This window comes from Sphaeramia orbicularis, chromosome 21, assembly GCF_902148855.1.
Source record: "Sphaeramia orbicularis chromosome 21, fSphaOr1.1, whole genome shotgun sequence".
NCBI classification, from domain to species: domain Eukaryota; kingdom Metazoa; phylum Chordata; class Actinopteri; order Kurtiformes; family Apogonidae; genus Sphaeramia; species Sphaeramia orbicularis.
The window spans coordinates 15,407,119-15,434,584 of record NC_043977.1 but is presented as its reverse complement, the minus strand read 5'-3'; the positions used below and the strand labels follow the sequence as shown (position 1 = coordinate 15,434,584).

The following is a 27,466-nucleotide window of genomic DNA, read 5'->3' as shown; positions in this document are numbered from 1 at the left end:
ACTAGACTAGACAAAGAGTTTAGGTTTGGAGAGTGGACAAGGATTGGACTGGAAAAGAAAAATGTGCAATGTTTCTGTTTTTGCACAGTTTGTACAGTTTGCACTTTGATGTTCTCAGATGTGCAACGTAAACGGGCTCATTGCAGCCTCTGATATTGTTAAAATGTTCATCTTTGTTACCAAAATGTGTTTGTTATTCTAAAAAAAAAAAGTACCTTATTGTCATAGTTGTAAGATAATTACACATTTCCTATTTTTATTTTGAAAAATAATGTCTCAGGGAGCAGTCTTGTTGAGTTCATTTGTATTGTTCAATCAAAACTCTACGTTATTTTTAATTTGCACAACAAATTATTCAAGGAAAAGCAAAAAGTATTCTTACCATATTGATGTTTCTTTCAATAAAAGTAATAATTGCACCACAGGTACAATGTTGTTGGGGTTGAGGGGGGCTTGGAGATTTTTCATGCTCCAAAGGGGGGCCCCGACAGAAAAAGATTGAGAACCACTGATTTAAGTTAATGAGTTTTGCTGAAAATGTCACTTTTTCTTCAGTTTTCTTTGTTTTTGACACAACTCTCATCTTTAATCTGAGCTTTTATGAATATCTACATGACCAGTAAATTAAATATAGGAAAATACCTCCATGTTCACTGAAAAAAATGCAAAATACAGAGGGTCATGTCATACTAAATTCTGATAAATAACTTAAGAAAAGTTAAATGTAGAGAAAAAAATAAATAAAAAATTGGAACTGCCACAAATGTAACACTGGGTCTTTATGGGTTAAAGGAGCTCTGATGTACTGTTGTGTGCTACAAAAGTCCAGTGTGTAAGGTCTGAGGGGATTAGGAGGTAACTGCACATGATATTCATTAACATGCCTTCATTGATGTACAGTTTTGGGAGTGGCACAAATTTTATGTTTGTGAGTTTTACTGTATCAGGTTTTTTTTTCCACATTTTTTTAATGTGTGTCTGAGGTGCACTGGTGAACAATTACAGGTGCGGGGAAAAAAAATAGTCCATTAAAAGTCATCAAAAACAGTGGTTATGCAATCAAGTGCTAACTCCTGTGTGTATCGTGACTTAGACAGAAAAGAAAACATGGAATGCCTAAAAGCACTGTTTTTGTCAGTACAATGCCATAGATAGTGATGTAAGAACTTAAGAGATTTTGGTTATTATCAAGAAAAACATGGAAAATGAGTAGATATCAGCTCTGAAATTAAACTCTGACGAGCTATTTTTTTTTATCATTATATTTGTCCAAACCAATGTACCTTAAGTTGTACCAGGCATTAAAATGAACAAGAAATTAAAGAAAAAAAGGAGGGTCTAATAATTTTTCCATGACTACATTTTTTTTTTTAAAGAGCACAGACATTGTTACAACAATCAGCTTACTACAATATGAATAAAAATATAGTATCTGGTTGTATACAGTAACAGGAAGTTCCAGAGTTAAGAACTACAAGTTTAACAATTTAAGAATTTTAAGCTTTTTATAAGGACACAGACTTAATAAATGACATTCACGATAAAAAATAATTTGTGTTGCTGCCAAAACTTTTGTCATGTGTTTGACATTTGTATAATAGTTAAAAAAAAAAGAGAGAGAGTGAGAATTCATTTTTGTTACCTTAGGATGAGCCGTTTGTCTAGAGATGGAGTAAGTGTAGTCCTGATGTCATGGACACAGTGACAGCTCCTCAAAAGTGAAGACAAAAAAAAACAAAAAAAAAAAAACAACAACCTGGAGCTCCCCCTGGTGGTTGGCCACAGGATAGCGCTTAAATCTGGTAAACCTCCATGTTATTGTACATAGAGGCGAACTCCTGCCTGTGGAAAAAATATAATAAAGTATAATTAATTTGACAGCTCAGTAACATTTCAACTGTGATGATTAAAAAAAAGATTAACTATGAAATTTACATTAATATATTTTTGCTAGGGCTGGGCAAGTTAACGCGTTATTACCGTGTTAACTCATTCATTAAATAACGCAGACAATTTTTTTAATCTCCCGTTAATGCCATTCGGCCTTTCAAGCAAGTCTTAGTTCATTTATACTTACGGACTCTTATTTCATTACTTTGCCTGAATAAACTATAACAAACTAAAAGAGAAATTAGAATTTTTTACCCTCGCCTGTTTTTTTTTCGGCTGGATTGACGATGATATGCATAAATTAATTGTTCGTGTCGGAGATTTTTAATAGCGTATATTTCACCCCACAAAGATTAAAAATCCTGTTTGAACATTAAAGTTTGCACGAAAATACACTTTTGATGTACTTTTATTAACATTAGGGTCTAAACTTTGAGCAAAAGTTGAAAAAAACATCCACTGTCCTGATTTATTATATTTTTATAGTAGATGAATATTAATATAATTTTTTTGGCCCGCCGGCAGGCTGAGAGGGCTAAAGGGGTTAACATATTTAATGACATAAAAACAGGTGATTGACAGCTCTAATGACCAATGGAGAGCTATAATCTGAAAGGTGACTCATTCTGTTCTTTTTGGAATAAATCAAAGTGTGCATATTACTCCTAGTTTCATCACACCTCCCTTGGTCATTAAGTCATTTTAGAATTCAGCTCAGAATTTTGGTTCTGAAATACTGTACATCTTGGATCTTTTAGAGCCAGAGGGGGATCGATGCTTCAATGACACCAAGGTCATAGATTGAACACTCTGTGCTGATTCAGTTCACTCTTAAAAAGCAATAATAGACCTGTTTTTATGGTTTATGTTTCACCACTTTGTATTACACGTAATCGTATGTGTTGAGCCCTTTGTGTGGTGCTGTATGAATAAATTCTACTTAGTACTTACTTACAAATACCTCATTTTTAAAATAATCTCCAGGGGAAATTCGAAGTCCATGAAAATGAAAAAAATAAAGCCAATCACAAGTGAATTACTTAGAGAATTTTCAGTTTTCAGTCAAGGCTCCAGTCTTCCATCTTCTGTAGCCTGTATTTCTCGTCTATTTACTCTGTCTATATACTCTCCTTAACAAGGTCTTCTGCCTGGAGCTAGTTCAGCTTCTGACTCATCTCCATTGATTCAACTTAATACAACATTTAACTTCTACAAACATTAATTCAGTGACATTCAAGCAAACATTTCAGCTCTCAGCAATAACATATGATCTCTGCAGTGAGAATGCAGATGTTGTAATCTATTGCACATTTTACTTTAATCACTGTGGGCTTTAATTGTAAGTGAGCATATTTTTTTGCAAATTGGAATGTGTTCTGTAATGTGTACATCAGGGGTGTCAAACTCATTTTAGTTCAGGGGCCACATTCAGACCGATTTGATCTGAAGTGGGCCAGAACAGTAAAATAATAACAGAATAATATAGAAATAATGTCAACTCCAAACTTTTCTCTATGTTTTAGAGTGAAAAAAGTAAAATTACATTATTGAAAATGTTTACATCTACAAACTATCCTTTAAAAAATGTAAATAACATGAAAGAAAAATGAAGTGCAATTTTAACATTATGTCCCAGTTTATCATTTACACGTGTATTACACAACTTAAAGATCACAATTATACAGATATACAAAAGCAAAAAAACACTCAGTAAAAGATATAATATTGTTAACCCTGTAAACCCTGAACCATTAAATCATTTTTAGAAAATTCCAGTTCTTTAAAACTGGAGCCTTTATTGGGTCTTCTGAACAACCAAAAGACATTTTTTTCAAATATCAATTTCCATGTATGAGTTTCAGTTTTGTATCATATTTGATACATCGGGTCTCAATGCTCAAATATTATTTTTGAACAAACAAAAACATAATATAACACAAACATGTCTAACAAATTGGTAATTCCTCTTCAAAATTATCAAAGTTCTGCCTCCTTCCTCATTAATGACAGTCTTGTAGTGTCACTGGAAAGGCCTCTGGTGCATGAATTCCTCCCCCCTGGTGAATTATCTGTGTATTGCATGTATCTAATTGTATACATCAGTTTTTTGTATAGTTTTTTTTAATCACACTGATCATGTAGAGGGCTTCAAAACTCCTGTCTCAAATATGATACGTTTGGCGTTATAGGGTAAAAATCGCACTTACTTCTGTTAAGACATTTCAGGTTATTCGTATTTATTCAGGTTATTAACATTTTTTGTGAAAGGATAGCTTGTAAATGTACATATGTTCATGCAATTTTCCTTTTTTTACACTAAAAGAGAAAAATATTTGGAAGTAAATCTGTCTCATCAGATTTTGAATTATAAAAGCCATTGAATTTCTAGCACTGATTTTTTTTTGCACTGAAATTAAATATCTGAATTTTTTTTTGCATCGAAATTAAGTATCTTAAATTTTTTTGCATTGAAATTAAGTATCAGATTTTTTTTGCACTGAAATTAAATATCTGAATTTTTTTTTGCACTGAAATCAAGTATCTTCATTTTTTTTTTGCACTGAAATTAAGTATCTGAATTTTTTTGCACTGAAATTAAGTATCTTCATTTTTTTTTTGCACTGAAATTAAGTATCTGAATTTTTTTTGCACTGAAATTAAGTATCTTCATTTTTTTTTGCACTGAAATTAAGTATCTGAATTTTTTTGCACTGAAATTAAGTATCTGAATTTTTTTTGCACTGAAATTAAGTATCTGAATTTTTTTGTCTCTCAATTTTACTATGTTCATAAATTTAGAATAAAAAAAAATTCCAGATGCAAAAAATTCAGATACAAAAAATTCAGATCACACATCCGGGACACCAAGGATAAGCAATAATTCTTTCTCAAGTGGAACTGCCAGCCAGCCAATCAGGTTACGTTAGGTTGGTCATGTGATGCCGAAAAAATTCAGATACTTAATTTCAGGGCAAAAAAATTCAGTGCTAGTAAAATTCAGTGGCTTTTATAATTCAAAGTCTGATGAGATAGATTTACTTCCATAAAAATATGCTTATTAAATTCAAAAACATATATGATATAGATTATTATGATAGTATTTTACTGGTCTAACCCACTTGAGATGGAATTTAGCTGAATGTGGAATCTGAACAGAAATAATTGACAGTATCTTCAGTGGAATTGTTGAATTTTCCAAATTCATCCCACAGGCCAGATTGGACCCACTGATAGATAGATAGACGTACTTGATTTATCCCAAACTAGGAAATTACAGTGTATTTGTATCTGTTTGGTGTACCGGTTTTGACACCAATGATGTGAATCCTTGCTCTTTATTCGCTGTATTCTTTAACAGATTGGACTGCTCTACCTGTCCATAAGGAAAGTGGATTACAGGCTTCCACTTTGCATGGGAGGCAGATTTAGGAGAAGGCAGTAGCTTAACACGGTCCCTGCCCACCTTTTGCTATATACAGTCTACTCTCGTTATACCGCCAACTTCCGTTCACGGCCAAATTGGTGGTATAGCGAAAATGGCGTTACAACGGGTTGCGTCCATAATGTGCATGTCTTTACTATATGATGTCTATGCTGCCTCCGTTAACCCGTTCTAATTGCGTTTCTAAATAAATCTTGATTCTGTTATGTTGTAAGGCAGGGATCGGCAACCTTTAACACTCAAAGAGCCATTTCGACCCGGTTTCCACGGAAAAGACAACACTGGGAGCCGCACCTCGGAGGTGCCACGGCGGCGCACCTCGGAGGTGCCGCGTCGCGACGCTGGCGGTATAACGGTCGGGAAATCAATGGTATAACTGTTGTTTGTGCATGGAACTGGGCTGGCGGATGGCGATAAGCGGAAATGGCGGTACAACGGCGGGCGGTTTAACGAGAGTAGACTGTATATATATAAAACACTCTCACAAAGGGACCGCCCTGCTCTGCCGTTTAGAGGTCTTGTTCTGTGCAGTGTCTCACCCTCAGGCTCTGATGCCCTTCAAGTGACTCAGAGCTGGCATGTAGACAGGTAGACAGACAGCTCTGGCGCAAAGAGGACAGAGAGAGATGCTGATCGATTCCCTGCAGGGCCCTGCAGCACCTGGCAATAGGACACCCTGAGGTGAAGCACTTCACCAAAGCAAACTGTGTGCAGATGCATGCATGTGTGTGTGTGTGTGTGTGTGCAGATACCTTTAGATATTCTCAAGGTGGTATAGCTTCTGGGTGGGAAGTGATTTCTCCTTTTTGGGCTTGAACACTATCTCTGCACTGCAGAAATCTGAAAAATCTCAATTTGCTGCCTTCGTCTTGCTCTCCTTAAACATGGCAGCTCGAGTTAGTGTCAAGTTTTTCTGAGCGCCCGTACATTCCAGATAGCTGTCATACCCTTGTCACCTTTTGCTAGTCACTCTAAATGCAAATAGAGGTGATCATTGGAGACAGGCCAGGCTGCTGAAGAGATGAGGTTGTCATTTAAGGAGAGTCCTGGTGAATTACCAATTACACACCTCATCCACGCTGGTGTTGGCATAAGAGCGTGTGGAAGACGGAGAGAGAAAGAAAGAGCGGAGGAAGGAAAAGAGGACAGAGGAAAGGGATGGAGGGACTGATGGGAAAAGAAGGCGGGCGTCTTCTTTATTTTTAAACATTCTTTACAGCATGCCTCTCACTGATTATGGGTAATATACTCCGTCAGACAGCCGTACCTGCAGTGTTGCTCACAGCGCTCCATAAACTCATAATGAGCACATTGTGAGTGCAGATAATTATAATTAGAGCAGGATATAATATGATTCTGAAGGATGAAACCTTCAAGGGCCCACCGTAAAGTCCTAATAGGCTATCCAGGTAATGTGCTTGTATTGTATTAGACTACTTGAGTGTGTATTGTTTCATGTTTTCTCCATTGTGATTATAAAGCTGCAGGCACAGACAAAAAGACGCATTTTAAAACAAAGGCATTTATTGCGAAAAATGCACTTGACATGAAAAAAACAATCAAATCAACCACGGGTCATCAGTACAAGACAATGTATAATGATCACATGGTAGAAAGTGCTGGGCATGGCCAGCGCAGAGCATGACTTCATTGGCACAAAAGGCCTATAAATATTCTGCACAATATAGAATTATATATATATTTGATTTTTTTCTGTTTCTCTCGTGGTGTACTCAGCCCAACCAAGTCAGTCCCGATGAGGCGTGAGCATACACGCTGCATCAAACGTTTTCATAAAACTTCTTTTTTTTTTTATGTAAAAAGCTACATACAGAGCCCCACCCCCCTTCCCCTCGCACGCTCACACACAAACACACACTCAAACGCACAAGTATCCATAGGAACAAATATGGCCGACATCTAATTCAAGATGGTAGGGTGAGGGCTCAGGCTTCCTGGAGGGACAAGAAAGGGAGCGGACAGAAAGAAATCAAGTCTGATGGAGAACCAGGACGCCACGAATGTGCAATAGAGAGATGAAGACCCGGCCCTTCTGGTGGTGCATTATGGGAGCTAACTGGAGAAAAAGTAGATCACAGTCAATGGCAAGGTTACTATCGTTAACGAAGACTAACAAAATAACGAAAACTAGAATTGAAAAAAACATTTTTGTTAACTGAAATAAATATAAACTATAATTAAAAGAAAAAAAACAATAACTAACTGAAATTGTATTGTGTGCTTACAAAACTAACTAAAACGAATAAAAATTATAGATAAAATTCCCTTAGTTTTCCTCTTTGTCAATGTCAGATTGATAAGAAAGTAATATAATCCACTCTAACAATTTTAGCTGCAGGCACCGTACGACACTTCACGGTCCGTCACTTGTCGTCACTTGTTATTTACAGTCATCTTCTCATCCCCACTCTACCTGGAAACATGGAGACTAAAGTTGGGAGAAAGCAGCAGAGTCCTGTCTGGGATTTATGTGAATATGACGGCAAAAAAAATAAAAGATACGACAAAACTAAAACAAAACTAAAACTAAGCATTTAGAAGAAAATGAAAACTAATAAAAACTAGCAAACCTGCTCTAAAAACAAATTAAAAATAAGTGAATTAGAGAAAAAAAGTCGAAATTAAATAAAACTAAAGTGTAATGAAAAATCCAAAACTATTAGAACCTTGGTCAATGGTGAGACAAAGGTAAGTTTTTTTTTTACCCCGACGCCTGAAGGGGAGGCAAGGGGTATTGTTTTTAATTCAGATTGTTAACATTTTAGCAGCAAAACTATTGGTTCAATTCATACTAAATTGGGTTTATAGATTGCCAGTGATCCAGAATAGATGTCATTGCATTTCGGGAAAGGTAGGTCAAAGTTCAGCTTTTTATGACGGGGCTGCCGTGGCTCAGGGGGTTGTCCAATAACCGAAGGGTTGACGGTTCGAGTTCCGCTCTGTTCTAGTCATGTGCTGTTGTGTCCTTGGGCAAGACACTTCACCCTCCTTGCCTCCAGTGCTGCTACTCACACTGGTGTATGAATGTGTATGAATGTTTGGTGGTGGTCGGAGTGGCTGTAGGCGCAAATTGGCAGCCATGCTTCCATCAGTTTGCCCAAGGGCAGCGGTGGCTACATATGTAGTTTACCACCACCAGAGTGTGAATGTGTGAGCGAATGAATAATGGATCCCCTGTACCCTCTTTGAGTATGTGTTCATAGAAAAGCGTTATATAAATCTAATTATTATTATTATTTTTTTAAAAAATCTTCGTATTTACTTATAATGGACAAATATGTGTAAGGGGCGGGGTTTGTTGTGCCAGGCACCACTTGTTTTTTATCCTGTTTGGATTCTACCATTTAATTAACTGCCGCTCATTTAAACATAGGATAATAAATCATTTTACAAGCCAAGAAAGTCACAGTCTGTTATAACACTATTTTACTATCAAACTGAAAGACTACATACCCCAAAGTTACAAAGGTGTCGTCATAGCAACCATGTCTCTCCACAGCCCCTGAATAAGTCTCTGCAGCTTCGACATGACCCGATTGTGGTGATTTTCACCTCTTAATACCTTTTCACCTTGCTCTAGGAGATTAAGGTAAAATGTTCCCACATACCAGCTGTTTTGGTGTTGGTGAGTCGTATCACATGTAAGAAAAGGTGCTGTCGGTTAAACCTTTTATCACAAAACTAGATGTTCCTTTACCATCTTTGCCAGAAACCACAAAGTTCTTGACTTGTAAAATCCTATATTACAAAAAGGAAGTGGAATCTGTGTGTGTGTCTCGGGCATCACACAAAATCCGTCCAGAGCTGACTGCTGCAGTTGGGCATGCTTATGTATTTTTAGTCAAGGAAGAGACTAGCGAAAACGGCAGGTTGATAGGACTGACATTTTGGGAGATATTAGTAATTTTGGAATAGAATGGCCTCTCAGTCATGTTGCTAAGCCCAGAATCACAAAATCATCATTGAAATTGGTTACATAGCAACAGATAAACAATAGGGCCACGTTGGCATGGTGTCAAATTTAATGTGCAGAAACAGACATGCCTGCTGAGAGGTTATTCAACTGAAAATGCCTGTGGAATTTACCGAGAAAGTAAAGAAAGTAAAGGAATGAACCGGATCAGAGGATCTAGAACGCACTAGTTATCTTTTAAACTGACAGATGTCGCACAATTCCAATTATCAAAGGATTATTTGTTTGTTGCCATTGACTGCTGTTGATTTTTTTTCTCCAAAGTTCAGTCCCATGGAGCACAGAGAAAGAGGCGGGACTTCGGCGCTCTATGTGTGTTTTATGTTGCGTTCATGTCCAGTTGGAATTACTAACACTACACAATTTGTTAATGTTCACATTTGTCAAGATGCCATGATTGGATTTCTCTGAACACACACACAGGGTTCAAGACCAAAACTGTGTGTGTGTGTTTGTTCTCAAGTGGTATTTACAACCAGGAAGCCGAGACCAATGACAAGAAGCATTACATCACAAAAATAAAGACACAAACAGCATGAAAACATTTGTTTAAACCGGCGGTTCAAGTTATTTTACATAAAGTGACCACTGTGCAGTGGTTTTATTCCTGATGTTTTGACTGCTTGTAAACTCTACTCCCCCACACAGCCTCGACCTCACAAAACAAACATTAAAAAAAAAAAACAACAACAACAAAGACTCAAATGAGGACTTTTTAGAAATTCAAGTCCTTTGTTCAGGGAGCGTTGAGGCTATCCTCCCTCCACGTTTGTGCAGAGCTGTTCTGGGATCTGCTGGTTGCTTTTGTCTTCAAGTCAAACAGAACGGATCTGGTAGACAAACACCAGGCAGGTCATCGTATCGAAACAGAGACGAAGGAAAAGACAAGGTCTGCCTGAAGTAAACACTGTGTGTGTGTTGGCGTTTTGTAGGCACTAGGGTTTGACTGACAGCTTCCAAAGGCCAATGGAGACGTTTTGTACTGAAGCCTCCAATAATTAATAACTTCTGCCAAAAACTGACATTTACTTTTGGCCCTGTTGAAATAAATATGCGCTTATACTCTGCTGGACGACAGCATTCAACTGCAGAATAGAATTAAATGACACAACTAAACTCATTAATTGGACACTAAATGTGTAAAATTGTTGAAGTGGCTAAATGTCAGTCTAGCCCTAGTCTGTCCCAGTGTGTTCGTGTTGAAGTGTGTGACTTCTGTCTAAGCCATGTCCTCCTAAAGAATGAAAGTCTCAACTGCAGAGTGTTTTTGGTTTCATCAGTTGCTTCAGATGCACAGGATTACCCATAATGCACTGCGGGGAGATGATTTCAGCTAATCCTTCACTCTGTAATGACTCTGTGTATGTGTGTTTGTGTGGGTTTTTTTTTTTTTTCCCATTTGTCCGGTTACGCTCCATTTTTGTCCTGTTTCCTTCACAGTTTAAGGGATCAGGGTCGAGGGTTTATTAAAGAAAAATCACAACTGCAAATTGCTTGTGCTTTTATCTTCCACAAAAGCGACAGTGGCGACATCGCGGGCTGTCCTTACTTCGGAGTCCACGCTAAACATCAAAATATCAACACATTTTCTATAAAAAAACAAAAACGAAAACACAAATATCTTCTAGTTTGATCTCCTAGTTTCCCATTTTCATCTCCTTTCATTACACTTTAATTTTGACATGTGGAAAACTGGAAAAAAAAAAAAAAAAAAAAAAATATGGCCCCAAAATAATAATGTATCATGTGACAACTTTAGTAGCCCATTAATCTGAGGTGACAGACGTACTGTAGAGTTGAAATATTTGTACTTTAAGCTTGTGCTTGTTTTCTGTAAGTCTTTGGAGAGCATGTTATGTTAGACAGTCTGTTTATTTGGCAAGTTTGCTGTCACACCTTAAAGAACTAAAGAAAAAAAAGTCTGTATTTATTATATGTACGTACAGATGCTAGTTTATGTCCCCCAACCAGTGAATGAACGTCACTTCGCCTGCATAATTTGTGCTTCGTTCGACTTTCGCTGTGCTTCTACCTCCACAAACAGGGGATAAAGGTAGATGGTTGTGGCTGGATGTAAACTAGAGAAGCCTGGGTTTACATTCAGGACATAGATATTCACAAAGCGGACGAACTTACACACTGAAACTGTACAAAAGCACTTGTTGAAAGATGAAATGACAAGAGGAAAAGTTGTGTAAGTCTGGCAGTCGACCGGTTGCCTTGTGACTCCAGGTGTTTCCCCCTCACATGGATGTTTTCCATGAGCATCAAACACATCTGGTTCCACAATATTAATGTTATTGGACAATAACAGAGATGACTGAGGAAGAGGAATAGGGAAGTGAAGACCTGCTCCCACTGTGCCTCAGAACTATGTGTAAAAGACAATTTGATCCCATCTTTTACTTTCTGATTTATGATATTTCTCAACTTAAAAGATAATATTGCAAGTCAGAAAAGTCATAATCTGCTGTAAAGGTTGACACAATACACATCATCACTAACCTCTCCACAAGAAAAAATAAAAAGAACTAAAAACCACTATATGTCACTATTATCAGGTGTGAAAGTCATTTAACACTACACCAGCTAACAAGTCAAATTTACCCATTGTTGTTTTTCCTCAATCTAATACAACGTTGAAGCTCCACAGTTTTTGACTTTTCTTAAAATAATGTCATTTTACATATTCTATTGTTAAATATAATAAACATAAATCCACATTAAAATATGGGCTACAACAGCCAAGGGGTCAAATTTACCCCCAAAGAAATGCACTGGGTTTTTTTGTACCATTTTATGTTTAAACATTCTACACTGCAAAAAATCAAAATCTTACCAGGTGTATTTTTGTCATTTCTAGTCAAAATATCTCATCACACTTAAAATAAGACATAATCACCTAAAGAGTAATTTGTAAGTGAGATATAAGAACTTATTTTTAAACAATAGATCTTGAAAATCTTACTTCAAGAAATCTTACCAAGATAATATCCACTTGTTCCATTGGCAGATTTTTTTGCTTAATTCAAGATTTTTTTGCTTATTTCAAGCAAAAAAAAAAAAAATCATAAATAAATGTTTATAAATCCATTGTATAAATGTACATAAACCAACATATATGCGCAATAACACATCATCATATATATTGGAAACATGAGCTAACCAGCACCTTTGTCATTTGTTTTGTAATTTATCTTAATAAAGTATGTAAGATTTAGCACATTTAATGTCTGAAGCTGATATTTTCTTCGAAATTATAGAGCGGTGTTATCTATTCAGAATCTTTGATATTATCTTTTCTGAAATATTATTAATTTTTTTTTTTTTTTGAAGCAAGAAGGAGCAGGACTTCACCTCTCAATTTACTGCTTTTAATGTTTGTGAAATGTTTGTGCATTTCCCAAAGGTTCCACCGTGTTTATAACTTAAACCATCTGATAAAATAAGTTGCTACAAATATTGCAGCAATAGAAATTTCAGTTCTCCAACAAATAATCACATGTAAAATACTGTAAATGTAAATGTATTGGCAAGTTGTGTCAAATATGACCAGGAGTGTTTCTTTTTCTCTGTAATAAAAAACAAAAACAAAAAAAGAAACCTTTTTGTGTCGCTTTCTGTTTCGTTTTACTTTAGACTGGACACTTTATTTAGCTCCAGCCGGCTCTCGGAGGTCTACAAATTTCAATAATATTTAAAAATTAGGAAAGATAAATTAATGTAAAAATGTATCGCCAAATTTATATTCACACATAAAAAAAAAACATAAGAATGCTACATGCACTGTTGTTATTATTATATTATATATTGGGTTTAAACACATACTAAATATGGAGATGTGCTTACAATGACCCTGATGTGTACGTTAACACACCTCATCATCATCTTCCCGTCAAAGAAATAATAAAAGCGTCAAGTTGAGAGGTCGCAGTCCGAAGCAGAGCGATGCTTCTTGTGCTTGTGTTTGCTGGTGGATGATGAGGAGGACTGGGAGGCTTCTGTGTCTGTCTGTGCTATTCAAGTCTTTGTGCCTTCAGTAGTCAACGATGTGGGTCGAAACAACCAATCTAATAAAAAAAAACAAAACCCTCGGACCCGACGCTGTCCCCGGGCAAATGAAAATGGAAAAGCCGCCCCTCTTCCTGTGTGGTTGGGCTGGTTGAAGACAGGGCTCGCTTTCCCGTTTTGTGTGTCTGTGAATCAGCTGGACCGATGCTGGTTTCTCGTTTATTATATTTTTCAGTTTCAATGTTTAATATTTTTGTATTGGATTATTATTTTTATTTTTTTTTGTGCCTAAAATCCAGTCTCTTTTTGCAGATCGCTGTAGGGTAAGATTCCGAAGAACATTAAAAAGTGGAAAATATTCAGACTAATTACATTTTTTTTAGGGTTTGCGTCTCCATAAGGCAAGTGCACTTTAATCAGACCAATGTCCTCGAAACCAATATCGGTTCCACGTTCATGTACCGCAGTGTGTATGAAAGTAAAAACTGGTGGCTTCTGTGTGCCTTTTGTAACTCAGAGACAGAAACAGTGTGTGTTCTTTTGTACATTTTTTTTTCGCTTTTACTTCAGAAGCTCTCGACGAAGCTGCCGGGGAAGAGGCCGGTCTGTCCCGTTCTCTGCAGAGTGCCTTTGTACCAGCCGTCCTCCCGCTTCTTATGGACGAACACCACATCGCCTTCACGCAGCTCGATCTCCGCCTCGCTCTGAGGCGGGTAGGGCACCACCACACGATACCTGCAACGAGGACGAGGACACACACGAAACCTGGTCAGAGCTGAGGATGATGGTTGTCTTCAGTTTATATGTGAATCTTTGATGATGCAACAGAAATAAAATATGGGTTGAGTGTCGTAGTCGAGACCATCAAAGTCACAACCAAGACCAGAGCGGACTAAAACACAGTCAAGACCACAGTCAGACCAAATAGAGCACAGGTGTCAAACATGTGGCCCGTGGGCCAAAACCGGCCCTCCAAAGGTTCTAATCCGGCCCGCGGCATGATTTTATGGAGTGCAAAAATTACACTGAAGATATGAACACTCAAAGATGGTGAACTGGTTTTAGCCCAATGTGATCTAAAGTAAAATAATAGTCTAATAACCCGTACAATAAAATGTGAACAACCTGAAAATTAAGTACAATTTTAACAATATTCTGTCTGTTACTAAATGTTTTGTGGATTTGTAGATCCGATTTGTACAGGGTGGGGAAGCAAAATTTACAATGAACATTTAGTTGTTTTTTCTCAGCAGGCACTACGTCAATTGTTTTGAAACCAAACATATATTGATGTCATAATCATACCTAACACTATTATCCATACCTTTTCAGAAACTTTTGCCCATATGAGTAATCAGGAAAGCAAACGTCAAAGTGTGTGATTTGCTGAATGCACTCGTCACACCAAAGGAGATTTCAAAAATAGTTGGAGTGTCCATAAAGACTGTTTATAATGTGAAGAAGAGAATGACTATGAGCAAAACTATTACGAGAAAGTCTGGAAGATACTATTAAAGAAGAATGGGAGAAGTTGTCACCTGAATATTTGAGGAACACTTGCGCAAGTTTCAGGAAGCGTGTGAAGGCAGTTATTGAGAAAGAAGGAGGACACATAGAATAAAAACATTTTCTATTATGTCAATTTTCTTGTAGCAAATAAATTCTCATGACTTTCAATAAACTAACTGGTCATACACTGTCTTTCAATCCCTGCCTCAAAATATTGTAAATTTTGCTTCCCCACCCTGTAAGTTGTGTTCATAAGTTGACACATAATATTGCAGACATTCTTGTTTTAGCTACACATTCCAAACTTCAAAATTTCAACAATATTATGTTTGTGTAACATTGTGTGTCATGCACATGTACGAGTGATAAGTTGAGGCATAATATTGTTAAAATTTAGCTTATTTTTCTTGAGAAATTAATTTTTTTCTGGTTAGTCACATCTTTTTTGTGAAAAGACAGTTTGTAAATGTAAATATTTTAATAATGTAATTTTTTTATTGCACTAAAATCAAGAAAAAAAACTTTGAGTTGTCATTATTTATAGGTTTTTATGCTATAATTTTAATGGTTTGGCCTGCTTGAGATCGAATTGGGCTGAATGTGGCCCCTGAACTAAAATGAGTTTGACACCCCTGAGATAAAGCATGGGTGTCAAACTCATTTTAGTTCAGTTCCACATTCAGCCTAATATGATCTAAAGTGAGCCGGACTGGTAAAATAATATAAGTAATAGGATAAGAACTTTTGAGTGTAGAAAGTAAATTCTGTAATGAAAATGTTTATATCCACAAATTGTACTTGAACATAACATGAACAAATATGAACCTGAAAATTCTTTAGTAAAATAAGTGCAATGTTAACAATATTATGCCTTAGTTTATCATTTATACATGTGAATCACAACTTAGAGATCACAGTTTATCTACAAATACACAAAACATTAAATAACAGGGAGAATATTATTAAAATTCCACATACTTCTCTTAAGATAGTTCAGATATTCATATTTTTTGTAAAAGACTAGTCTGTAAATGTAAATATTTTTGTATAATTTTACTTTTTTTATACTAAAACAAGGGAAAAATTTGCAGTTTTCATTATTTATAGGTTATTATGATAGTATTTTACTGGTCTGATCCACTTTAGACTGACATGACCTAAAATGATTTTAACATCCTTGATTATTAATATCTTCAGTAATTTTTGCATTTCACAAATTCATCCCAGGGGCCAGATTGAACCCTTTGGCGGGCCGGATTTGGCCCCTGGGCCGCATGTTTGACACCTGTGAGATAGAGGCTTCTCAAATACAGTAGTTGTTGGACATCCTTAAAATTTTACACTATCTCAATTATTATCATAAAATATTTGCGTAAAAATCTGTTTCGTGTTTCAAAAGGTCTGGCTGCATCAGACAGACACAAACAAATGTAAATGATTTTTTTTTATTTATTGTACTGTTGTTGTTTTTTTTAGTTTAGTTTAATTTGAGTATGCAACAAGACAATGTAATTTTACTTAGTCCTTGGAAATTAAACGGGTATTAAGAAGTCATGGAAGAAAACAACCTTCTGACCCAGAAGTCACTCCGATCCTTATATTTGCCCATTTTGCTGCTTCCAATATGGGTCAACAGACAGTTTTTTTCTAAATGGGACAATATCTTAGCTAGTGATTCAATTGTTACTAATATATTCCATCCACTGAAATGACCAAAGCAGTTAATTTTCTGAACATAAAACTGAAATTACAATATTTTTTAAGGTGATTAAACCTCTACAAACAGAGGATAAATGTTTTTTCTTTCAAGTATCCAACAATCAGTGAAGGAAAAAATGAGTGATTGAGCTAATGACGCTCAAAACACTACATTTACTACATATGTGTAGAAAGTCTGAATGCCAAATATCTCGGAATAGTACAATATACTATGCTAGTGACTTTCCACATTCACTCAGAACATTATTTTGTCTCCTTTTAACCCATTGCAGTACTCACTATAAACTTTTTCCTTTATTATACGGATACATTTTATCTGCAACTGTGTTTCCTTCGAAGTACTCGTAAGACAAGAGTGAAGTTATTTGAGGCATTTAAAGCAGGACACTTTAGCATCAAATCTCTGTAATGATGCTAAATAAAACAGACAGTGCAGACAAGTGTGGTTTTTAATATCCCTTCAGATGAAATACAATCTTCTTTGTCTGAGACGAGACGAAACCCGATGGAAACACAATCGATTTTGAGATGAGGCTCAGACCATTGAAATGTGGTCCAGACACTGATCTCAAGTACTGCAGCTACACATGGATGTCAGTCTACGCATCTGTAAGACACTCATCTGTATAAAACAATGGCGTAACTTTCCTACAGTGTTAAATCACTGCAGTCCTGACAGTCTCTATTTCTTTTCTGCTCATAATTGTGATATTAGACAGTTTGATAACTCACAGCTTTGAGATTGGAATGTAATTATGTGTCCAGTTTTTTCTGTTTCATTCCTTTTGAAGTTGTTGTTTGCTTCAGACATGTGTTTTTTAGTGTTTCAGTGTTTCTAGACTGTGACTATTTGTGTCAGTATTTGTTAGATACAATAAGAGATGAAAATGTTGCTTAAATTTTCCAGAATTCCACTTTTTTTTCCCGAAATAATTGTGTATTTGCAGGGAGGATTATGGTTTCTTTTCTTTTCTGACACATGTGGAATCTATAACCACAAAATTCCACAAAAACCTCAAAAGAAGTAATTTAGCACAAACAACATGTGTGGCAGTGCTGTGTTGCTGTCAACATGAAAAGTGTAGGAATTTTCAACAAATTAAATGTTTTTTTGTGAGTTGCTGAGTTTTTTTTGTTGCCGTTTTGTTAATTTAGTTCCCATTCATTTTTGCACGGCAATGGCTAATCAGTTTACATGGTGACGATACAAAATACACATAACTACTCATGATGATACATTAACATAACACACTGTGATGCACTCCAGTATAATTTAAACAACATAAACACTAAATACTGGCTATGAAATTTTAAAATGTACCCAGAGGTTTTAGTGAAGGCCTACTTGTTGTATTTCAAGCTTGTTTGGATTTATTATGAATATCCATGTTCACTGAAAACAGTCATTGTTAGAAATAGAAGATTATGATGTAAAAATTATTCCACTGAAACCCATAGATTTTCCAAAACTATGAAAAATGTTGAGATCCTATGTGGGAATTATCAGACTATTATTTGCTGTTTGTAAAATCACTTTACAGGAAACAACATTCTTTTGGGTTTCTGTAAATTGGCTTAGAGTATGGTTTTGACCAACTCTATATATAAAGTGTCAGGAGATAACTTTTTTGTTGTGATCTGGCGCTATATAAATAAAATTTGATTGATTGAGTGATTTGATTGGTTTTCCCCTGTAAGTCGCTTTGGAAAAAAGCGTCTGCCAAATGCATAAACATAAACAACATACTGGAAATACTTTGCAGAAGTGTTCTTGAGCTGACATGTTTATTTCTTGTCTTGGAGTTTCAGGGGCGTTATGCAAGACAAGATCATTTTAACCCTGTACAGCCTGAACCATTACATCGTTGACAGAAAAATCCAGTTCTTTGAAACCGGAGCCTTTATTGGTCCTTCTGAACAATATTTTTTCAAATATCAATTTCCATGTATGAATTTCAATTTTGTATCATATTTGATGCATCGGGTCTCAATGCTCAAATATTATTATTTTTGAAGAAACAAAAACATAACATGAGACAAACATGTTAAAATTGGCAAAGTTCTGCCTTCTGACAGTCTTGTAGTGTCACTGGAAAGGCCTTCGGTGAACAAATTCCTCCCCCCTGGTGGAATATCCATGAATCGCATGTATGTAATTGTATACATCAGGTTTTTCAAGAAAAAAAATACCACACTGATCAAGTAGAGCTGGGGTGTCAGACTCATTTTCTTTCAGGGACCACATTCAGCCCGATCTGATCTTAAGTGGGCCGGACCAGTAAAATACTAGCATAATAACTGATAAATAATGACCACTCCAAATTTTTGTCTTTGTTTTAGTGCAAAAAAACAAAACATTAAATCATGAAAATACTTACTTTTATAAACTATCCAAGTAAAAAAAAAAAAAATTGAATAACCTGAAAAAATGAATTTTCTTTAGAAAGATAAGTGCAATTTTAACAGTATTATGCCTCAACTTACCATTTCTACATGTGCATTATGGATCAGATCTACAAAGACACTAAACACTTAGTAACAGGCAGAAAAATTGTTAAAATTGTGCTTAATTTTCTTTAGACATTTCAGGTTGTTCATATTTGTTCAGGTTATTCACATTTTATTGTTACAGGATAGTTTGAAAATGCAAATATTTTCATAATTTAATGTTATGTTTTGGACTAAAACAAAGACAAAAACTTGAAGTTGTCATTATTTATAGGCATAATGTAATGGTTTTTTTTTTTCCCACATCAAACTGAGTAGAAAATCTGGAGTCATGATTTTTTGTAGGTTATTATGCTGTCATTATTTGACTGTAGATCATATTGGTCTATATGTGGAACCGGAACTAAAATGAATTCCATAGCTTTAACTGTGGAATTTTTGCACTTTGTAAATTCATCCCACGGGCCAGATTTGAACCTTTGGCGGGCCACATGTTTGAGACCCCTGAAGTAGAGGGCTTCAAAACTCATGTATCAAATAGGATATATTTGGCATTAAAGGGTTAAATCAGTTTTTGTAGCTATATAGTTTCCTATTGTGTATAAGGACAAATGCTGTAAATCTCTTGAGAGTTAAATGTGTTGCATTTTTGAAAATTATACTAATTTCTCCACTGCCTAAGCTTCATCCGAGCCGAAACAAATTCAGAAACCAACAAACATAAACGAGGTGTGTGACCGTGATTATAACTATGCATCATAAAAATATCTCTGGTGTGCCCACCTCTCTCTCGACAGTGGCTTCGGCTCAGGCCTGAGGACCATCAGAGCGTTGCCGGCGCGTGTTGCCGGGGGCGACATGGGGAAGTTGGTGTCCAGGGAGCCGGACTTTCTGTGCAGCGGCTCCAGCCCTATGGCCCCCGCCATGTCGCTCTCTATGGGACAAGAGCCGGCTCTGCCCTGCGACGCCATCGGACAGGAACCTGAGCGGGCATGGTGATGATTGTGGTGAGGATGGTGGGCGGGGTCTGTGGCCACGGCGCCCTGGCCGGACAGCGAGGGGTCGTGGGTGGGCGGAGAAGAGGGAGGGGACCGAGGTTTCTTCTTAGCCGCCGCCCCCGACAAGAGCTTTAACAAACCTCCTGCTTTTCTCTCTTTCTGAAGATGAAAGGAGAGAAGAACGGAACATGAGGGTGGAGAAAGGAAGTAAACAGAGATGCATGGAAGAGACATTTATCCTTATACATAAACAGAGATAAATATTTCATAATACAATACTGTGCAAAAATCTTACACTTTGTTCAGATCTTAACGCTTAATTCCAATTTTTTTTTGCCAAAATTTGATTTTTTTGTTTTGTTATTTACATTATAATTTAAGTGCGATGCCATCCGACTCGTGAGAACAGTGTACTGTCCTGAAGTGGTGTCACACGCATCACACTGGATTTATGGAAGTAAATGTGGATGTCGCCAGGTCCCGCCTCCTTCATTGCAGAATTGGGATGTCTGTTGCATTTCAATGACGTAAGATGAAATGGGACATGACTGTTTAGACTGAAGTCACATTGCAAAACATCAGTCATGTATCCAATTTAGGCCCACATAATGAAGTGGCCTGGGTCTGATTTGAAAAAATAAATCTAATTTGTGCTGTTTAGATTGTCATAAAAAAGGTCAGATTTGGGCCAATTTTGCCTGCAGAGTGCATAATGCATTAGACCACCATGAACGTTGTTGTTTTATGTTATTCTAATGCACAAAGAGAAGTTGGATGTCACCCATATGGATGCTGTATCGGACTGACCGTCTATTATAGAGAACTTGTATCTGTAGAAGCCAATAATGTAATAACGACACATAATGTAATAAATTTGCCATTTCTAAAATATAATAGGCCCATAACGTAATAACTGGGCAATAACGTAATAAAAGTCCTGAACCGATAACATAATAACTTTTGGCCGATAACGCTATTTGCATTTATAATTTAACCCCCCCCCTTTTTTTTATTTTTCTTTCTTTTATTCTCCAAACCTACCATACACCACTACTTTAATTTATCTGCACTGTTTTTAAGTGCATTTTGTATATAATTTCAACAGGCAAACAATGTATATGATGTATGTGGTTGTATGCAGAATCAAAGCTAATCTGCTAAATGGTGATCTATCTATCTATCTATCTATCTATCTATCTATCTATCTATCTATCTATCTATCTATCTATCTATCTATCTATCTATCTATCTATCTATCTATCTATCTATCTATCTATCTATCTATCTATCTATCTATCTATCTATAGTCTGTACAGTTTCTACATAAATACTGACAAAAAGACTTTGAGCAAAACAAAACAAAAAAGTTTTAGTAAGGTTATAAACATGCATTTCTCAGTTTTATGTATCACAATACAACTGGAATATACAGGAAATATGTGAATAGCTTTAAAAACAAACCATTCAATACAAAAATATGACCCTGGGAATCTGTATTGGACCATTTGAAGGGATAATAAATAAAAGACAGTTTAAGTCTGGTAAGTTCTGCAGGAGGATTGGCATAATGTACCAGAAAATTACTGAGAAGCCTTTCAAACAAGAGCTCAACATGTACTAAGTGCAAGTGGAGGTCAAACTACATTCTGACTTTTTCCTGTAGAAGTCATTCAGTTTTATTTTTCTGCCTGTTCAAACACTGAAGACACACATTTCTTTTTGTATTCCTGCCATTAGAAAACCTAGGTGCAGAAATGTTAATGATGTTTTATCTGAAAGGAAAAGACTTCTCTGCAATTCTGGAGGACAAATACACCAAACCAGCCTGAAGAGACTGTGTTTTTTTTTAATTAAATGAAAAGGTAAATGTTTATTACACTGAACAAAAATATAAACGCACCACTTTTGTTTTTGCTCCCATTTGTCATGAGCTGAACTCAAAGATCTAAAACTTTTTCTGTGTACACACAAGGTTTATTTCTCTCAAATATTGTTCACAAATCTGTTTAAATTTGTGTTAGTGAACACTTCTTCTTTGCTGAGATAATCCATCCACCTCACAGGTGTGGCATATCAAGATGCTGATTAGACAGCATGATTTTTTGCACAGGTGTGCCTTAGGCTGGCCACAATAAAAGGCCACTCCAAAATGTGCAGTTTTATCACACAGCACAATACCACAGATGTCACAAGTTTTGAGGGAATATGCAATTGGCATGCTGACTTCAGGAATCTCCACCAGAGCTTTTGCCTGTGAATTGAATGTTCATTTCTCTACCATAAGCCATCTCCAAAGCTGTTTCAGAGAATTCATGAAGAAGACTGTGCGAGGAAAATGGTGGTCACACCAAATACTGACTGGTTTTCTGACCCCCCTGGACCACCCAATACAGTAAAACTGCACATTTTAGAGTGGCCTTTTATTGTGGCCAGCCTAAGTCACACCTGTGCAATAATCCTGCTGTCTAATCAGGATCTTGATATGCCACACCTGTGAGGTGGATGGATTATCTCAGCAAAGGACAAAGGAGAAGTGCTCACTAACACAGATTTAGACAAATTTATGAACAATATTTGAGAGAAATAGGCCTTTTGTGTACATAGAAAAAGTTTTAGATTGTTGAGTTCAGCTCATGAAAAATAGGAGCAAAAACAAAAGTCGTGCATATATATTTTTGTTCAGCGTATTTACTAAAGTTGAGCTTATTGGTTTCTTTGAGCTACTTTCAAAATATTGCAATAATTTTGGCACTGTTGTACGCAAAGATATAGCATGGGTTTTTAGTCAAACACCAATAACAACATCCATCAGAGCTCCTAATCCCTCCACAAACTGAGGGAAAACCCTGAATATGCCTGCTCATTATAACCCAGCAAAAACAACAAAGCTGAAAGACTTTTGCACAGTAACGTACATGTCTAGACTAAAATGATACAGTAGTGTCTGTATAAACCAAACCTCCAAACACAAAGAAGCACAAAGCATTCATGCATTAATCTAAAAAACACATGAAACATATACAAAAATACATAAAACAGGGAATAAAATGGGATTGAATGTGTTGCTTGGGGCTGCAGTGTGTATTTTTTGGTGCCTTTGGGCAAAAATTCCACTATTTCCTTTCATCTTATTGTAATCTACCCCCTTCTCCAGACTCTGCTTTAGAAAATCTACCTCATGATGGGAGGTTTTGGCCGCTTATAGGTGTTTTCAGACAGGTGAGGGGGTAAAATGCATGACTGACAGCTGTAATTACAAGCTTTCCTCCAACGTGACTCTACTGCTTATAACTCTGCAGCTCGACACAAAAACCTGGAAAAGAGACTTCGCTGATGTCAGGTCATATCTTTATATTTAGTCTTTTGATTTGGAAAGTTTTTTTTTTTTTCAGCTTTAACATGGTAAAGTCAAATGAATGTCAAATCAATGTGGAAAAAAAATGTTTTAAAGCCTTTTTGGTCTTTTTAAATTATCATCTGCTTTTTTGTTTTCCAGACTTTTGTACATATTATGGTCCAAAATAATATGGCATTATATGTTTTTATTGAATAACAAATTTTTCTTGCAGCAGGACCCTTAAACCCCCCAGTCATGTTCATAATATTTCCAAAGACGTAAGCAAAATGCTGTAACCCTCAAAGAACCAAACAGCTGCTGGTGATCAAAAACATCTTCTTATCTGAAATGTTATAATCAATGTAAAAAATTCAGGTAAATTCAGGTTTTTTTTTTGCCTTTTGCCAGCATCATGACTCATTTGGACGTTCAGAGGCCCTGTAGTAAATGTGGAAACACCGTCATCTTCTGCAACATTGATTCACCAGTAAAACCAATGGAAGATGATAAATGACAGTGGATGGAGACAATGATATATTTTGCTGATGAAGTCATTTTTTTCTTCAGTTTTTTCTGTTTTGATTAGTGCTGTCAAATGATTAACATTTTTAATGTTACACTGTTTACATTGCACTTTATCCTTTGCACAGACTCATTCACTGCACTGACTCTAAGCACAACAGTCTCCTTTGCACTGACTCCTTGTGGAAAGTTAAAGCGTTTTTTTTACGATTGTGTTTTTACTACTGTTTGTTTTGAAGTTTGTGGATACTGCTGGAACCTGTAAATTTCCCTATGGGATGAATAAAGTATCTATCTATCTATCTATCTATCTATCTATCTATCTATCTATCTATCTATCTATCTATCTATCTATCTATCTATCTATCTATCTATCTATCTATCTATCTATCTATCTATCTATCTAATCAGATAAATCACAGGGTTGCTGTGTGTTAATTTTGATTAATCACGATTAAATATTCATTTTTAATTTATATTAATTGTGTTTCATTTTGCATGAGGAAACAGACTAAAGAAAAAAGGGAATATATTTGCACTTAATGTGTTTGTTGCAAGCTGGGCGACGTGTTCGCTGCAGTGCTAGCAGAATCACCGACTAATGTATCCTTCGCATTAATGTGATATTTTAAGCTGAAGTGCTTCCATGAAAAGAAAACTCCTTCCTGCAGAGTGTGTATAACACATTATGTCGGTCGACTGTTTTGTCTTGGTTTTTTTGTCCTCATATTTCCATCCAGAGGACCAGCGTGCTGTTTAGTGTCTTCCATTTTTATGGGTTGGTTCTGCTGCCTGTCACTACCAGATCAACTGACCATTTGTTCATGAGTCACGGTAACTCTACTTGGACAAATGGCGACAAATGCATTGGCAGAGATGTTCAGAGTCATTCTGTACTGCAGATGGGCTAATTGTGTAAAATTTTTTTTTTTTTTCTTAAATATGTATTTATTCATTTTTTCATTTTACAAAAAACAACATAAACATAAAACAGCCCCACCCCCTCCTGCACATCAATGAATTTACAGCAACACAGTCCTGACAACAGTAAATGAATATGCTACAAATTAGTAATCATATATCAAATAAAAGAAAGAAAAGTGCATGTAATGTAGAAAACAACAAGGTCAATCACTCACATCAGTCACCTCATTGAAGAAATTTTAACACAGTCCTTCTTCCATAATCTAAGGATCAACTTTTTAGCAATCACCATACCAAACAAAACAGCAACTTTCTCATACTTATTGGCTGATGGTAAAGCACTGGGAGCCCCAATGATGGCAATGGTCTGGATCCCAGTGCTTCCCAAAAACCACTGAAAAACAATGAAAAATACTCTTCCAGAATGAGTTAAGTTTAGTGCATGACCAGAGGGAGTGCGTCAAGTTGCCAGTTGCAGCCTTGCAATTGCGTTAAAATTTTTAATCAGATCAATCATGATGACGGATTAATCTGTGTTAATGTATTAATTTTGACAGCCCTAGTTTTGATTTAATAACCTTTAATTGTCTTTTATGAACATCTGTATGGTCAGTAAATTAACTATATGAACATACCTGACTTTGACTGAAAAATGCGAAATGAATGCTTTGTATTTGTTTTGCATCTTGTGACATTTATTTACTTATTTTGGTCTGGTATAGTGTTTTTGCATCATTTCGTCTGGTATATATTTACCTACGTTTTGTACTTTGTGGACATGTAGTTTTGCACTTGGTTTTGTATTCATTTTGTACCATCTTTGGATGTATTTAGTTTGGTTTGTCTGACTTTATACAGTATGATTTTATAGCTAGTTGTGTATGGCTAACCATTAAGGTTATTATTATTTAGAAGGGGGCAGGAAATAAAAGATTTTCTTCTTCCCGCTCCTTTTCGAGCATGAGTGTGTACATGTTTGTTTACTTGATGATTATTGAATGTTTACTGATGAAATGCACAACCATGAACGAAATAAATGAAATGAAATGAAGAGGATAATTTTGGAATAAATGGTGATAAATGACTTGGAAAGGTTAAATGTAGAGAAAAAAAAATCATTTGGAAGTCTCTGCAAAAAATGTTCTAGGTCTTTAAGGGTTAATTGTCTAAAACTGTATAAAAAAAGTATGAAATTTAGCCAGATCTACATAAGGGAGGTCTAACTCCCCCCCCCCCCCAATCCCCATCATCCTCTTGAGAACCGAAGCTCTCCAGAAACCTAGGGAAAACCTGAAAGAGCTGCACACTTGATTATACTGGCTCTGAATCTTCTGTTCGAGCTGAAATGAAAGATCTATTGCTCTAGGTTTCACATAAGATTGGAAAACTAAACTAAATCACAGCAGTCGTTTCTACTGTTGCCAGATTTGTAGTTTAAGACATGACAGCAGTCAGATTCATGGCTTTCCTTCATGCTGCTTTATTCATGCTTGATTACAGAGAGTCTGTACTCTCCATTTAAAAAACTATGCAAGCAAAAGAGGAATGTCTTTGTCTCTTTTCATGCTGCTTGGCATGACAGTACATTTTAAACCAAACCATCATAGATCAATACTCATGACGCCTGTGCATGATTATGATTTTTATTGATGCCTTAAGGCTTTATATCTACTCTTATATATATGTATGTTGTCATGGCAACTGCATGGAATGGAAAAGACAACCCTGAAACACTGATGGATTTGGATGTTTTGTCTGAAAATGAACTGGTTTTATCTTCACATCAGGGTAAGACAAAGCCTGGGGAGCAGCAACGACACTCCAGTAAAAAGTTTCACAAAAGAAACTGAAACCAAAACAAAGAAGCATTTTACTGTCATCATAAACTAACAACGAGACCGGTCTGCAAATGGACTCAAGCCAAACAAGTAAAATAATCTGTGAAAAAAATCCAATCTAATCCTCATTGCTTTAGATTGATCAGAAAGTACCTGTTTAGTTTGATATATTACTAAAATGTAATTACAGTTGTCCCTCACTATAACGCGCTTCACCTTTCGCGGCCTTGCTGTTTTGCAAATTTTTTTTGTGCAATTTTGCATGTGTTTTTTTTTTTTACAGTGTATGAATGCGCATTGTGTTCTATGTCCTGATTGGCTAAGGGAGAACCCGCGCATTGTGTTCTGCGTCCTGATTGGCTAAGGGTCTGTAGACCATTGTCAATCAATCTCCTCCGTGCCGTGTCTCCTGTACAGTACAGAATGCGTTCTTCTTGCCAAAGTTACATAAATGTTCCATCACTAGCAGTGCGACTCTGAAGTGCTATATGTTTGCAAGTTTTCTCCCCGACAAAACCCACAATGTCGACGAAACGTTGTGCACCGACAAAGGCACCTGCAGTCACACCCAAAAGGCAGAGGAAGATGCTAACCATCGCACAAAAAGTTGGACTTCTGGACATGCTGAAGGACGGTAGAAGTTACGCAGCTGTAAAACATATATAATAATTGTAAAAAATAAAGCTGACTACTTCGCGGATTACGCCTATTGCGGGCTATTTTTAGAACACAACCCCTGCGATAAACGAGGAACCACTGTATATCAAAACCGAAAAAACTGCAGAAAAAGTGACTTCATCAGTGAAATATATCACTGTCTACATCTGCTGTTAT

At 36.2% G+C, this 27,466-nt stretch overlaps 1 protein-coding gene across 1 annotated transcript in view; it reads right to left on the bottom strand.

Moving 5' to 3' along the window:
* Positions 1–12,414: 12,414 nt before the first annotated feature.
* Positions 12,415–27,466, bottom strand: part of LOC115412945 (E3 ubiquitin-protein ligase SH3RF3-like) — a 237,235-nt gene continuing 222,183 nt past the window's right edge. Inside the window, 2 exon segments of the mRNA XM_030125629.1 lie at positions 12,415–14,072; positions 19,797–20,170. Coding sequence (XP_029981489.1) covers positions 13,904–14,072; positions 19,797–20,170 — 543 coding nt within the window. The 3' untranslated portion in view covers positions 12,415–13,903.